The following is a 14,010-nucleotide window of genomic DNA, read 5'->3' as shown; positions in this document are numbered from 1 at the left end:
TGGTAGGGGAAAAGAAGCCAATTAGTAGCTTCCTCCCATGAAAGGAGAGCATGGGGAAAAGTAAAGGGATGGAGGGGAAGAAGCTTGTTGGCTTCTTGGACCATGTGGACGTTGGTCATTTTCTGCAAGAGATTCAGGAAAATCAGCATGCTTGGGACCCTCTATTGGTCAGCTATTGCTGAAATAATGCTGCTTAACAAATAAAATCTCAGTACTTTAAGACAACAAACCTAGGACTCTACAGATCAGTTGGCATGACTCAGCTTAAGGCTATGGGTCAGGTCTCTCATTCTGGAACAGTTGCCTGTGGCATGATGGCCTTCTCCTGATAGATGGCAGAAGTGCAAGAGAGCAGGCTAGGTCACACAAATGCATTTAGAGCTTCTGTTCATCTCATGTCCTCTAACACTCCATTTGCTATAAGAGGTCATATGGCCATGCCCAACATCGTGGGGACAGGGAAATATACTCCACCTATTTCTCTGGTGGGAAGCACTGCAAAGTCACATGGCAGAGGGTGTGGATGTGCCACACTCTCACAGAGAGGAAGGGGAAATTGGAAATATAACCAGTCTACAACATGTCCTTAGAAGGCTCCAGACTAGCTTTCTATTATCTGAGTTACAGAGTAACTGACTCTACTCCCTTCTCCCCAACCAAATCCAGAAGGGCTTGGTTTGACTGTGTTCAATTAATGCCAATTAGTCATTTATGTAAACTATTTACCATTTTACTCACTTATCCAACACAATAGTGATATGTAAGAATTAATGGTTTCTTTGATAACTTTCTAAGTGAAAGCTGAGTTACCATAATCTGCTACTCATTGGTATTGCCTGTTCACAAATGAAAACTCTTAGAGGAAACTTTTTTTACAGGTTTTCTCTAACAAACTTCCAAGGTCCGGTTAGACCTGACACATTGCTAAAGTGACATATCTTTACAATGAAACTTATTTTTAAAGAAAAAGCTTAGTTCTTTAGGTTTTCGTATTAGATATTTAAGTGAAAAAATTGCTTCCTGATTCATAACTCTAGGGTTCTCATTCTAAGGTTGTTTTTGTCAGATACAGTTACCAGAAATTACATAGCAGATGGTATTTGAGAGTGGTACCAAGAGCAGTGTATATTGCTACAAGGGTGTCCTTTCCTGGATCGTTTTAGAAGAACCGAATGTTTAAAAACTGTGGAGTTTCTAATATAAATATGGCTTTAGGATTTTTGTTTTTGTTTTTAACAAAAGAAGGAAAACCTGACAAAGGTCTTATATGTGATGAATATTATTTATTATTAAAGAAAATAATGTGTTTAGAATATTTTCTTGTTTCACAGGATCTGTGGAGGCAGCATTTAATTTGTAAAGCATGTGTGTGTGTGTAGATGTGTGCACAGACCATTAGTAGACTGTGCAGTAGACTGCTAGGCCGATACCCACATCCGCTTAGAAAATTCATCGATTTTCCTCTTATTTATGTTTAGTTCCAGAGATAAAATATTAGCTTTTATCAGGCCTTTTGCCTTGAGACTTATAAGATTCGAATATACTTACAGGCTACAAGTCCACTTAAACTTACTGTTGTTCAGAATTAGTTAGCCATCTTTATCTTCTTAAATAAGTCAGAATACTAGTGTGCTTGAAGTTTAAGCAAAGGACCGTTTGTTAGCGTGTTCAGTGCTCCTTGTGGAGAGCTCTGGCCTGTGTTGATAACAATGCATGTTGTGTTTATTCAGCCTCATCTAGAAGGATAAAATGTGTACATTACCTTAATGTTTTAAAAATCCTTGATATAATACTTTCCTTCCGAATATCAAAATGTGCCTTTTATTTGTTCTTATTAATGGGCTTGTGGCCTATATTCTGTGATTTCCATTTCTAATGTGGGAGTAATGAAAATGTGGAAATAAAGTGACCCATGATTTCTGATTGTCACTAATTAGGCCTAGCTCATTTCTGATTTTAGCCTGCAAGTTCTTTGGTGAAAACATTCTCTTACCTTTTTTAATGGTTGTTAATCAGTACCATTCTTGTAATAAAGGTTCGAGTAGTTGGAGCTACCTGTGCGGCCTGCCCGTTCCCGTGCATGAATGAGCTTAAATTTCCTGTGGTTGTGCTGGATGAGTGTAGTCAGATAACTGAGCCGGCCTCTCTCCTTCCTATTGCAAGGTAACCTAAAAGATTCTTTTCCAAAGGGCACTCAGATGTCACAATTTTTTCAAACATTTCCTCAGCTTAAACTCTTACCATACTTTTGTGAAAATTTTTAGCAATTCAAGTACTAAACTTATTTTTTAATAGAATGCAGAGGGAAATTTGGGGGGGATTCAATGTATCAAAATTTTGTTAGGGGGCCAGCCGGGTGACGCAGTGGTTAAGTGTGCACGTTCTGCTTCAGCGGCCCAGGGTTTGCCCATTCGAATCCTGGGTGCGGACATGGCACTGATTGTCAAGCAATGCTGTGGTAGGCGTCCCACATAGAAAGTAGAGGAAGATGGGCACGGATGTTAGCTCAGGGCCAGTCTTCCTCAGCAAAAATAGGAGGATTGGCAGATGTTAACTCAGGGCTAGTCTTCCTCAAAAAAAAAAATTAAAAAAAAATTTGTTAGATCACGGTTTAGATATTTGGATCACATAACCCTGAAAGCCTTGATAGCACTAGTGCTAGGATTCTACTGGAACCCTGCAGATTTCTCAACTGGATTAAAGGTCCTCTTTAGTCATAGTTTTGAGAATCTAACTCTACTGAAGAATGTGCTTCAGTTCCCTTACCTTGATATAATTCCAGTGTTTAGGTTCTGAAAATAATTTAAGATTATGAAAGGATATAGAGTGTATAAAGAAAACTCAGTTGAAAATGAAAATTTGTCTACTAAAATTGAGAACACCATGCAATCTTCTAAGCTGACTCAGCCAATTGAAACCTTGTACTTTTAAAGTATCTCTTACTGAGGAATCCTAAAGGTGGGGAAAGAGTAAGAGACTTGGACTCAGTAGGCCTGAGTTCTGGTGCTTACTCTGTCCCAGTTAATGAGGGAGTAGGGTACCAACGGTCATGATTCCCCCAGGAGTTGGAAGCTTCCTGCATCGTGGGGCTTTCAGTGTTTAAACTGGGACAGTCCTGGGCAAACCAGGATGAGTTGGTCACCCTACTCAGGAGCCAGTGTGGAGGAAGGGTGAGGCCCTGCACGGAGGGTGGAGGCGTGACACTTGTGGAGCACCTACTCTATACTAAACACATTGCATGCTTGATTAAATCCTTCCAACAGCCATGCAGAGTGCTATTACCTCTAGGTTACCAATAAGAATACTGAAGCCCGGAGAGATTAGAAAACTTGCTGTGTCCATGGAATACAACAGAGCTGAGATTTGGATATAGGTTTCTCTATAAAACTTTGACTTTTTCCCATTGTATCCCACCTCTATTTAGAAAGACATTTAGCCTAATTTACTGAGCCTGAGAGCCTAATTTACTTCATCTCTAAAGCAAGGCTTTAAGCCAAATGACTCCTAAGAAAGCTTCCAAGTCTAAGTTTATTGATTCTAAAAATCACTGTTTCTCAAAGTGTGTTCTGTGAAATACCAATTCCATGCAGGGGCGGGGGACACTTATAGGTTTTATGTGGAAAAGAATAAAGTTATGTAAAGGATTCTTTACTGCATAACTGTTCAAAGCCTTTTAATACACTTATTAGCACTACTAAGCCTTGTTAGTTCTCAGAACACTTCATGGTATTCGAATTCTTTGAAATAGATTTTAGAAAATAGTGCAATAAATGATGTGAATGCATGCTTTTCTCATTGCTTAGATTAATTTTTGGAATTCTGTCTTTAGGTTTGAGTGTGAAAAGCTCATTCTTGTTGGAGATCCCAAACAGCTTCCTCCTACTGTTCAGGGTTCTGATGCAGCTCATGAAAATGGATTGGAACAAACTCTTTTTGATCGACTTTGCTTAATGGTAACACTGCTAAATTCATATAGATTTATCATTTATTGTTTATATATTGTGTAGATTCCAATTTCTCTACATCTTCACCAACGCTTTTTTTTTTTTTTGATAATAGCTACCCTAATGGACATGAAGTGGAATCTCATTGTGATTTCCCTAGTGACTAATGATGTTGAGGATTTTTTCATGCACTGATCATTAGAAAAACGTCTATTCAAGTTCTTTGCCCATTTTTTTTTTTTTTTTTGAGGATTGGCACCTGAGCCAACATCTGTTGCCAGTCTTTTCCTGTATTTTTTTCTTCTCCCCAAAGTCCCCCAGCATACAGCTGCACACTCTAGTTGTAGGTCCCTCTGGTTCCGCTATGTGGGACACTGCCCCAGCATGGCCTGATGAGTGGTGCCAGGTCCATGCCCAGGATTCGAACGAGGGAAACCCTGGGCCGCCGAAGCAGAGCGTGCGAACTTAACGACTTGGCCACAGGGCCAGCCCCTCTCTAATGTTGTTTTAAGTTATAAACAATGATCCTTTGAGCATTTTTATACCTAAAGCTTTTTGTCAGAGGTTTCCCATGCCCACCGACTTCAACTTATCCACATACTGTTTCCCTAAAGAGTACTGAGGATTGATGTTTTTCTTGCATGTTTTTCCCCCATAGAAGATACATTGTCTATGTGATCATTAATCCAACATTTTATTATGTATCATTATTATTAGAATATCTTGTAGCTATTCAAAATGTTGAAACAATACTACGGAACATTTTGCGAACATTTTGCAAATAAAGAATGTGCTCCAGAAGAGCCCTAATGTAGATGGGACTTGACTTTGTGAGGGCTTAACAAAATTAGAAACTTCTTTGAAGATTCAGAATGAAACATAGCTTGTACCCAAGGAGGAAAATTAATAAATGAGTTATCAACAACACTTTCTAATGCTTTTAAAGATTCTTTTTCAATTAGTGTTAGACCAACTCCGCATAGATTATGAAAGCATAATGTTAGGTGCAAACTTCTTTTATATTTTATAATTCGGTGGTGTAATAATAGTTTACCAGGAATATTTTTAGTAATTTTTAAAAATTATTTTTATTTACAGTCTGTTTTATCATGGTCATAATTCATTTACTAAGAGCAAAATATGGCTTTATTTTTATTTATTTATTTGTTTATTTATTTGCTGGGAAAGATTTGCCCTGAGCTAACATCTATTGCCAATCTTACCCTCTTTTTTTCCCTCACCAAAGCCCCAGTACATAGTTGTATATTCTAGTTATAAGTGCTTCTAGTTCTTCTGTGTGAGCCACCACAGCATGGCCACTGACAGACAAGTGGTGTGGTTCCACGACCGGGAACTGAACGTGGGCCGCCAAAGTGGAGTGCGCCAAACTTTAACCACTAGGCCATCAGGGCTGGTTCAATATGGCAATATTTTTAAATTTTAAAGTACTTTTTTTTCTAAGAAAAAAAATGCTGTTTTAATTTTTATATTTCTGCATTTAACCTTCTAAGGGTCACAAGCCAGTTCTATTGAGAACCCAGTACCGCTGTCACCCTGCGATCAGTGCTATTGCTAATGATCTGTTTTATGAAGGAAACCTCATAAACGGTGTTTCGGAAACAGAGAGGAGCCCTTTATTGGAATGGCTACCAACGCTGTGTTTCTATAATGTCAAAGGACTGGAACAGGTAAATGACATTAATTTTGATGAGAGTCAACACGGTTTAGTTTCCTGGTTTAATTTCATTGTCGTTTGTATGATTTCCTTGGTCTTTCCATAGCCTTTCTGGGAAACAGAATTTAGGGTCTGTTTCTTATTCCAGATTGAAAGAGATAACAGCTTTCATAATGTGGCAGAAGCTGCTTTTACACTCAAGCTGATTCAATCACTGATTGCAAGTGGAATCTCGGGCTCTCTGATTGGGGTGATAACATTATACAAATCCCAGATGTACAAGGTTTGTATTACATATTATGATATTTATCATCTATTAAATATTATAATTTTATATTACAGTATTTGATATTACATTTGTAGTAGTTTGGTTTGGTGCTTGAAAAACTTTGGGGACTATAGTTAATATATTAAAAAAGAAACATTCTGATTTTTGTCTCGTCTGGCTTTTTTTCTGTATAATTAAATGTAAACCTAACAAGGTTTAATTAAATTCACTTTACAGCTGTTGAGGCAAAAATGCAAATAAACAAATTAGAGGGAAGAAAATGTGGTGTATGCTTTGTGTTTTGGGACAGATGGGATTGAATCTCTGTTTTCCAGAATGTTCTTTCATTATTATTACATTTTATCAGTAAATCAAAGATAGATACCAGATATTAATATACACATGAGCCAATTACTTCTAACCAGTTTTTTTTTTAGTATTTTTCATCCGTTTCATTATTAGTTTGTCAACTCTAAATTAGCATATCCAAATGAGTTCCCCAGGAATAGATAAGTCATCACTTTTGATTTTGTGTCATAATTTATATTGTCATCTAGTTGTTTATCTATCATTTTAGAAACTATCTAGCTAAATCTATGTGAGTCATAAAGAAAATGAAAATTATCCACTGTTCGTTAAATTGAAATGGTCGCTGCGAGTAGGTTCAGGGCTTAAGTTCTTCATGGTCTCTGCACTGCCCGATCCCTGTCTTCTTCCCCCACAGCTGTGTCACTTACTGAGTGCCGCGGACTTCGACCATCCTCATCTTAAAGCTGTGCAGGTGTCCACAGTAGATGCTTTCCAGGGAGCTGAGAAGGAGATCATTATTCTGTCCTGTGTAAGGACGAGACAAGTAGGATTCATTGACTCAGAAAAGAGAATGAACGTTGCATTGACCAGAGGAAGGAGGCATTTGTTGATTGTGGGAAATTTAGCCTGTTTGAGGAAAAATCGACTATGGGGGCGTGTGATCCAACACTGTGAAGGTAAAATAAAAATGTGTTGAATTCAAGCATTTTGAATTAAAACTGACTTTTAGGTTAGTTCTTGGAGTGGTTCATGTAGGAACAGCTCCAAATTTGCCACTGTGGGAGATGACTGAAATGATAAATTGGGAACCACACTAAAGTATAGTTGGCTCATATTTTCTATCTTTTTAAGGAAGGGAAGGCGGATTACAACATTCAAGCCAGTGTGAACCACAGCTGAACCATCTCCTTAAAGATTATTTTGAAAAACAAGCAGAAGAAAAACAGAAGAAAAAGAGTGAAAAAGATAAATCCAAAGATAAATCTCATTCACAAAAGGATGTGGTCTAGATATTTTGTATTTATATAAATTCAAATTTATTTTACACTGTACATTTTTTATATTTTTACTACCCCAAAATACTTGTTATCGAAAAAGGTAGTTCATGATAGTTAAATAACATTAAAGAAACACATATAAAAAATTTGCTCTTCAAAAAAGTATACATTACTTATATTAAAATAGGCAGATGTTGAAGATATAAAATCTTACTAATAAAATTAAATTTTTTCTAAAAATTATGGCTTCTGTTTGCTAAGGAAATGAATTTGCAAGGGGCAGGACAAAGCCTTCCTGTGGAATGCCAATGTTACTTCAAAAATAAGTGACTATCTCGGGGTCGGCCCCATGGCCAAGTGGTTAAGTTCGCACGCTCCGCTTGGTAGCCCAGGGTTTCGCCGGTTTGGATCCTGGGCGCCGACATGGCACCGCTCATCAAGCCATGATGAGGCGGCATCCCACGTGCCACAATTTAGAAGGACCCACAACTAAAAATACACAACTATGTACCCGGGGGCTTTGTGAGAAAAAAAGGAAAAATTAAAAATCTTTAAAAAAAATAAATAAAAATAAGTGAGTATCTCAAAAGCTCGTCTGTGAGAACGTGGCTACACAGTTATACCAACACACTCTTTCTGAACTATAGCTCTATCAGAATCTTTTAAAAATAAATATAATTCCCTGTCATTTTATAAGTAAAAACAGATTCAAAATAAAACTTTAAAGAAGTACAGAAGGAAGAAGAAAAACACTGAAAGCTCACTGCTGGAGATGGTAGGGCTCAACACTTGGCCGTGGTCAGTACCCAGCCCCAGACCTGGTAGAGCAGGTGCTCACTAAGTTTCTGTGGGATGAATGAACAAATGAATGAATGAAAGACGTCCTTTGGTTCATTTCCTTCTAGTCTTTTTCCTGTGCGTTTACTTGCATAATAGTTATTGGTATATATTTTTTAAAATTTGTATTATAAAAAGAATACATTCTCCTAGAAAATTTGGAAAATACAGAAGAGTATACAACAGAAGGCACCTATAGATCTGCTATCCAGAGATAGTCATTGCAAACATTTTGCTTCTGTCCCTTTTCTGTGGTGATATTCTGTATGTATATATGTAAATAAGTTAAACCATTTGTCATATGATTTTTAGACATTATTAACAAAGGAAGATTTATTCATCCTACATGGAAAAATGGCAAGGACTTGACTATAATTAATATCAATGAAATATTTGTCTTTCCCAATTAAAAAAATATCTCAGTGACCCAAGTCACTCAGTATTCATTTAAAAGATGCCAAAAATTGCTTACTTGAATTACTTTGCAATAAAAAATGACCAGTCTACCTCTATAAAACTCTTCTTTTATGTTTGGGAGAAAAATTAATCCAACAAATGAACAAAACTTGTTTTGTAGTTCTCCAAGCCTTGTCCCAAATGTGTCCTTGATTGTGACAGCAGTAGCTCTTTGAAGCATTCATCCACCTGTGAAGTGAAAGTTATGACTCTCAACAGTTCCTTACACGGGTAAGGAGTCCTTGAAGGAAGGATTACAGAGCCACGCTTTACCTTTGAGCTGTACAGTCTGACAATGCATATTTAAAGTGGATTCCTGAGTTTTGCTGCCTAAACTTCCCTATTTTTCATTTCTTAATTTTGAGTCAGTTCTTGGTCAGCTGGAGCTAAGTCTCAAGTAATTTTTTTTTCCCAAGAACAGTATTTTGATGATACATCTTCTGAGGCTCGGTGTATCTGAGGACATCTTTCTGTTCCCTACACTTATGAGTGCTATCTAAGCACTAGGAGGATTGCCCTTGGCCTCCCTTCCTGTTCATTGGGATGACGGTTGAATTTCCATCTCACGTCTACAACTGATGGCAGACCGATTTTGCACAGCTCCTGGTCTAACTCTTAGTTTTCATCTAACTACTCAAAGACTCTGATAACATCTTCTGCACTTGTGCTTGTGCTATCATTAGTTCCTCCCTCCACTCTGCCTCTCATTTTGTGAGTTTTCAAGAAATTTGCATTTCTGCAACGATGTAGGAAGAGGTCTTGATGGTGTAGAGCAGGATTTCTCAACTTCGGCTCTCTTGTCATTTTGGGCTGGATAACTCTTTGCTCTGGGGGCTGTCCTGTGCGTCATAGGATGTTAGCAGCATCCTTGGCCTCTGCCCACTTGATGCCAGTTGCATCTTCCCCCAAGTCATAACAACTAAAAATGTCTCCAGACATTGCCAAATATTGTGGTATAGAGGGTAGGCCCAGCACCCCGGCAGGCTCAGAAAGCGGCAACTGCACTTACAAGTGTGGCTGTCCCTTTCCTGCTTGGGATCAGTCTAGTATTTTTGATCCAGGCAAGTTAATAGAGGAGAGCAAAGGGCCTTTTTATTTTCAGGTGGGCATGCCCACCCCATTTCTAATGGCATCATCCAGGCAGTCCACAAATTGTTTTCAATCCAGTCTATCATCCTTGCAGTTTATGACTGTTCCTCCCAACTCCTGACAACAGGTCAGCTCTGAATGTCAAACGTTTATGTGTTGCCATAGTTATTTGTATGTGACAGTGCTGAAACCTTTTTAAACAGGAACACGTTGAAATCTTTAAAAGAGCTTCCCGTTCATTCAACAATATTCTTGTCTAGAACATGGTAACAGGTACAAATGTTATGGCATAGCAGGTGGTTAAGAGATTGAGAGATTGGTTGAGAGAAGGATGGTATACTACTGCTGCTGCTGAAGGGTAGCTATATCTTATAACTTCATACCGAATTTTTGTCAGTTTCTAATTTATAGTATATTATAATTAACAAAGTTCTGAAACTAGTTAACAGAAAACAACATTGGTGTTGCAGAATTGCTTCTGGGCCAACTCAGTTTTTCCAGCCCGCCTGAATAATTCAAAAGTGCACAGTAAGCGCTTTTTTACACCAGGCACTTTAGAAAGAAAAAGGAGTCACAGTGGTGTGGGGGAAAAGGGGAGAAGATGGGAGTGGCTCAATCTCTGCTCCCTTGCCTCCCCTGTTCCCTTGGCCCAGAGTGGAGATTCACAGTTCAGATTTCTTCTCTGAGTGGACATGACTTACAGTGGATATGGTCCTATTGGTCTTTTTTCTCTGGTTCTTTCCCATCCTGGAGAGAGACCTATTTGAATTGAGTCACAGAACATCATCGCAAGGTGTAATGTCAGCTGCAGCAAGTCTGGTTTACATGCAGGGGTCAGATCTTACACAGTGCTCTTGGGCCCCATCCATCAGAACAGAAGAAGTCTTCACTCATTCCTTCTCGCAAGACTCTTACAACAGAAATGGGGTGAGGGACGGTTAGTTCTTATTTCCTTCAAAGACCCAGTAAGAGGAGCCAGGGATCTAGTGACTCATCTATTTTATCTTTCTTAAAGATTAATAAATCAAGACATTCTTCTGATTGGGTGGTGTCGACCACTGTAGAGTTGACTTTGGTTCATGATACATTTTGAGCAAAAACATACTATCAGAACCCTGAATATCAGTATGGCCTTTATTTCTATTTTCAAGAAGAAAAAGGCCATAACAATATATAGAAAAATCTCCAAAATCCAGGCTAACACTGACTTTATCTTTATCACCCCAACTTCCAAGTTTGGTTGACACAAACTGAATTTTAAGGAGTATTCTATTTAGTAAACAACAAATATTAGAATTTCTCATGATTTTACAATATACTCAAAGTAATAAGCCAGTTTTATATCTAGAGACATCACAAATCTATAGATAACAATAATATTAAAACAGTGTCTCCCATCCTATGTTCACTGATAAAATTAGATAAGAATATTTTCTAGGGGCCGGCCCTGTGGCCGAGTGGTTAAGTTCGCGCACTCTGCTTAGGCAGCCTGGGGTTTCGCCGGTTTGGATCCTGGGCACAGACATGGCACCATTCATCAGGCCATGCTGAGGCGGCATCCCACATAGCACAACCAGAAGAACCTACAACTAGAATATACAACTATGTACTGGGGGGCTTTGGGGAGAAGAAGAAGATGGAAAAAAAAAAAGAAGATTGGCAACAGATGTTAGCTCAAGTGCCAATCTTTAATAAAAACAAATGTTCTCTAGATTTTTACATACAGAAAAGGTCTATTAGTTTAAGCATCGCATATTGAAATAGAAGGAAATTTCTAGGCTTTAATGCACTCATCATTAATTGCCTTTGCTTTACAGGGTATGTGTGTGAGGTTTTCTCAAGGTTCTTTCACAAACATTACATTGATCCCCAGTGAGGAGAACACGTGTTTTCCCTATTTTATAAATGAGGAAGCCAAGGATCAGAGAAATTGAAGTGACCCACCTAAACTACTATAACTAGTACAAGGCAGAGCTGGAACCCAGACAAATCCAGCTGAGGCTCTTCTGCTGTACTGCACAGCCTGCATGGTGAGTCACTTCAAATTACCAAAAGGTGAAAGTCACTGAAACCACAAGTCCCATGATCATCTTTGACCCAACCAAACAGACTCATTTCCTGGTAATTTACCTGGGTTAATTTATTATGTAACAAGTTATTCACAAGGTATTTGAACAATCTATGCTTTCCTGGCAAATATATCTTACTAGAAAAATGGGATTGTTGATTTCTCTTTGAAGGTCTACGTTTGCTACTAGAAGATCCAGTCTGCTACCTAATGCAAGAAAAACTTTATTAACAAAAATGTCTTAATAGCTGAGTTGGTGATTCTTAAATTTCTTATTAACAAAAGCTGGTTACAAAATAATGTATATGTTTCATATTCTGCTCTGCAGCCAAGCCCTGTCCTTAGAAACATACATTTCAATATTTGAGTTACTTGTGAAAAATCACTAATTAAAATCTGAGATTATGAAGCCCAGCTTAAAACTTCACAATAAAATGTAACTTTTGGTAATGTTCTTTAATACTTGAACGAAAAGAATGTTTGCTTTGGCAATGCTGAAGCAAACCCCAAACACTGCATGCTCTTGACTATGGTTTAATTTAAAGACAGCTGTGAAATAGCTTTATACTAATTTGATTTTTTTATATTAAATAAGAATGAAATGGAAATTGGTGATTTACTCGACAGATATTGGACCTTGAAAATTAAATAATTGTTCTAAGAACATTAGCTCAACGCTGATTTGAAATGCCTGCTTTGTAATTAGTCATGAGTGAAATGTGTGTTCAGTTCAAGTTGTGTTTTTGGTTTGTATTCACATGACTTGATCATAAAGTAAAGGAAAAACACAATCCAAATCTCTGCAGGCCCCTGAGTTTCTTTCGTCCTGAAACACTAGTTAGGTTGATTTTTTTTTTTTAACTCTTCCGTTAGTCTCTTAATTATTGGTTTTCTTTACTATTCTACTTTCTAATCAGGCAAATCTGGTCCTGATAATAGAGTAAATGAGGACGTGTGCGTGTGTGAGAAATCCGGAAGCAGTCAACTTTCAAGTCAAAGAACTAGTAGAGAAGATTTCCTAAATGGAAGTTTTAGGGTACCTTTTATAACAAAAACTTCGAGTACATTTATTTTATCGACTGAATTATGAACCGATTCTTTGGTTCAGGTGAAGTCAGTGCATTCAGTGAGCATCTCCTCTGTGGCTGGCCCTGTAGTAAATGGAACGCAGTCTGGGTCAATCATCTGGAACACGTGTGTGCAGCTTCTTTTATTTGTCAGCCCTGGCATGGAGTATAGGTGAACTGGTCACATACTACCCTACCCCTACCTGGGGCAAGCTAACACTCTCTCTGGTGGAGAAACTTGGGGGAATTTTGGGGGTAAAAAAAGCAGCCTTTGACCCTTCTTTTGGAATGTGTACCTCTAAACAAACCAAGAACTAACACGGCCGTGATGTTGCTGGGAGCTCAGATACATTGTCTCCTATATCCTCGGGTTCCTTATCTTCAGAGTTAGTGTCAGGCTTTGGAGTGTGAGCGAGAGGCCAGTTATTTGAGGACCAGGTAAGGCAGTGAGAAGGAGGACAGGGATGGATGGGCATGGGGGCAGGTAACTGGTAGGGAAGATACATGGTTGACAAATTCTGAGGCATGAAAAGATCTCAAGTTTTTCAGCACAGATGGGGGGTGGGTGGCGTGTGTCTGTGTGTGTAACCAGATCACATCTCCCATCGGTTTGTGGCTCCCCTTAGGTATCACAGTCTCTCTCCAGTATTTGAATGGGTAATGGAGACATCACATGCGTCAAGAATCAGGGCATTCAGCAAAGTGTAACGAACAGCAGTCCAGGGAAATTGCTAAGTCTCAAGATTGTTGTATGAGACTTGCATTTACATGCTAGGCATACCACAAAAGCAAGCTCACTGAATATAAGGCATCAAGGACACAGTAGACAACATATCACAAAGGAACTACACACACGACTTTAGTGCCACTGGCTCTCGGAATCACACTTTGTGTGTATAATCTCTGATCCGCACCAGCACAATAGGTGCTCAGTAAGTGTTTAACCATTGAACGAAGTATAAAATCTAGAATGTCCAGCTGATCTGTTTCCTTTCTTTAAAAATTCCCTTCTTTTAAAACATTTTCTTCTATATTTTTAAACAAATCAAACTGGGCTTTTTTCTCTTACCCTCTAGTATTTGTTCATACGTATGCCTAATGTATATACTTGAAGAATGAATACCTCACTTTGTATTCTGTTTTTATTCATTACATCACGTCTAATTTCTTTTTCCTTCTTTTTTGTTTAAGATAATAACACATACGGTTCAATATTCAAGAGAATAAAAGGGAATGATGTGAAGGTCTTCCTTCGTCTTGTGTCCCCAGCCACCCGCTGTCCTTCCCCAGAGCCAATCG

At 38.3% G+C, this 14,010-nt stretch overlaps 1 protein-coding gene across 3 annotated transcripts in view; it reads left to right on the top strand.

Annotated features, from left to right (window-relative positions):
* ZGRF1 (zinc finger GRF-type containing 1) overlaps nt 1-7,721 on the top strand; it is a 65,628-nt gene extending 57,907 nt beyond the window's left edge. For all 3 annotated transcript variants that reach the window (XM_070504602.1, XM_044767373.2, XM_044767372.2), the window contains 6 exons: nt 2,036-2,163; nt 3,830-3,953; nt 5,456-5,632; nt 5,768-5,902; nt 6,612-6,873; nt 7,049-7,721. In XM_070504602.1, the coding sequence (XP_070360703.1) occupies nt 2,036-2,163; nt 3,830-3,953; nt 5,456-5,632; nt 5,768-5,902; nt 6,612-6,873; nt 7,049-7,206 (984 nt within the window). In that variant the 3' untranslated portion in view covers nt 7,207-7,721. The remainder of the gene's footprint in view (nt 1-2,035; nt 2,164-3,829; nt 3,954-5,455; nt 5,633-5,767; nt 5,903-6,611; nt 6,874-7,048) is intronic.
* The last annotated feature ends 6,289 nt before the right edge of the window (nt 7,722-14,010 follow it).

Source organism: Equus asinus, chromosome 3 (genome assembly GCF_041296235.1).
Source record: "Equus asinus isolate D_3611 breed Donkey chromosome 3, EquAss-T2T_v2, whole genome shotgun sequence".
Classification (NCBI taxonomy): domain Eukaryota; kingdom Metazoa; phylum Chordata; class Mammalia; order Perissodactyla; family Equidae; genus Equus; species Equus asinus.
The sequence above is the reverse complement of the archived record's forward strand: the minus strand, read 5'-3'. Positions and strand labels throughout refer to the sequence as shown.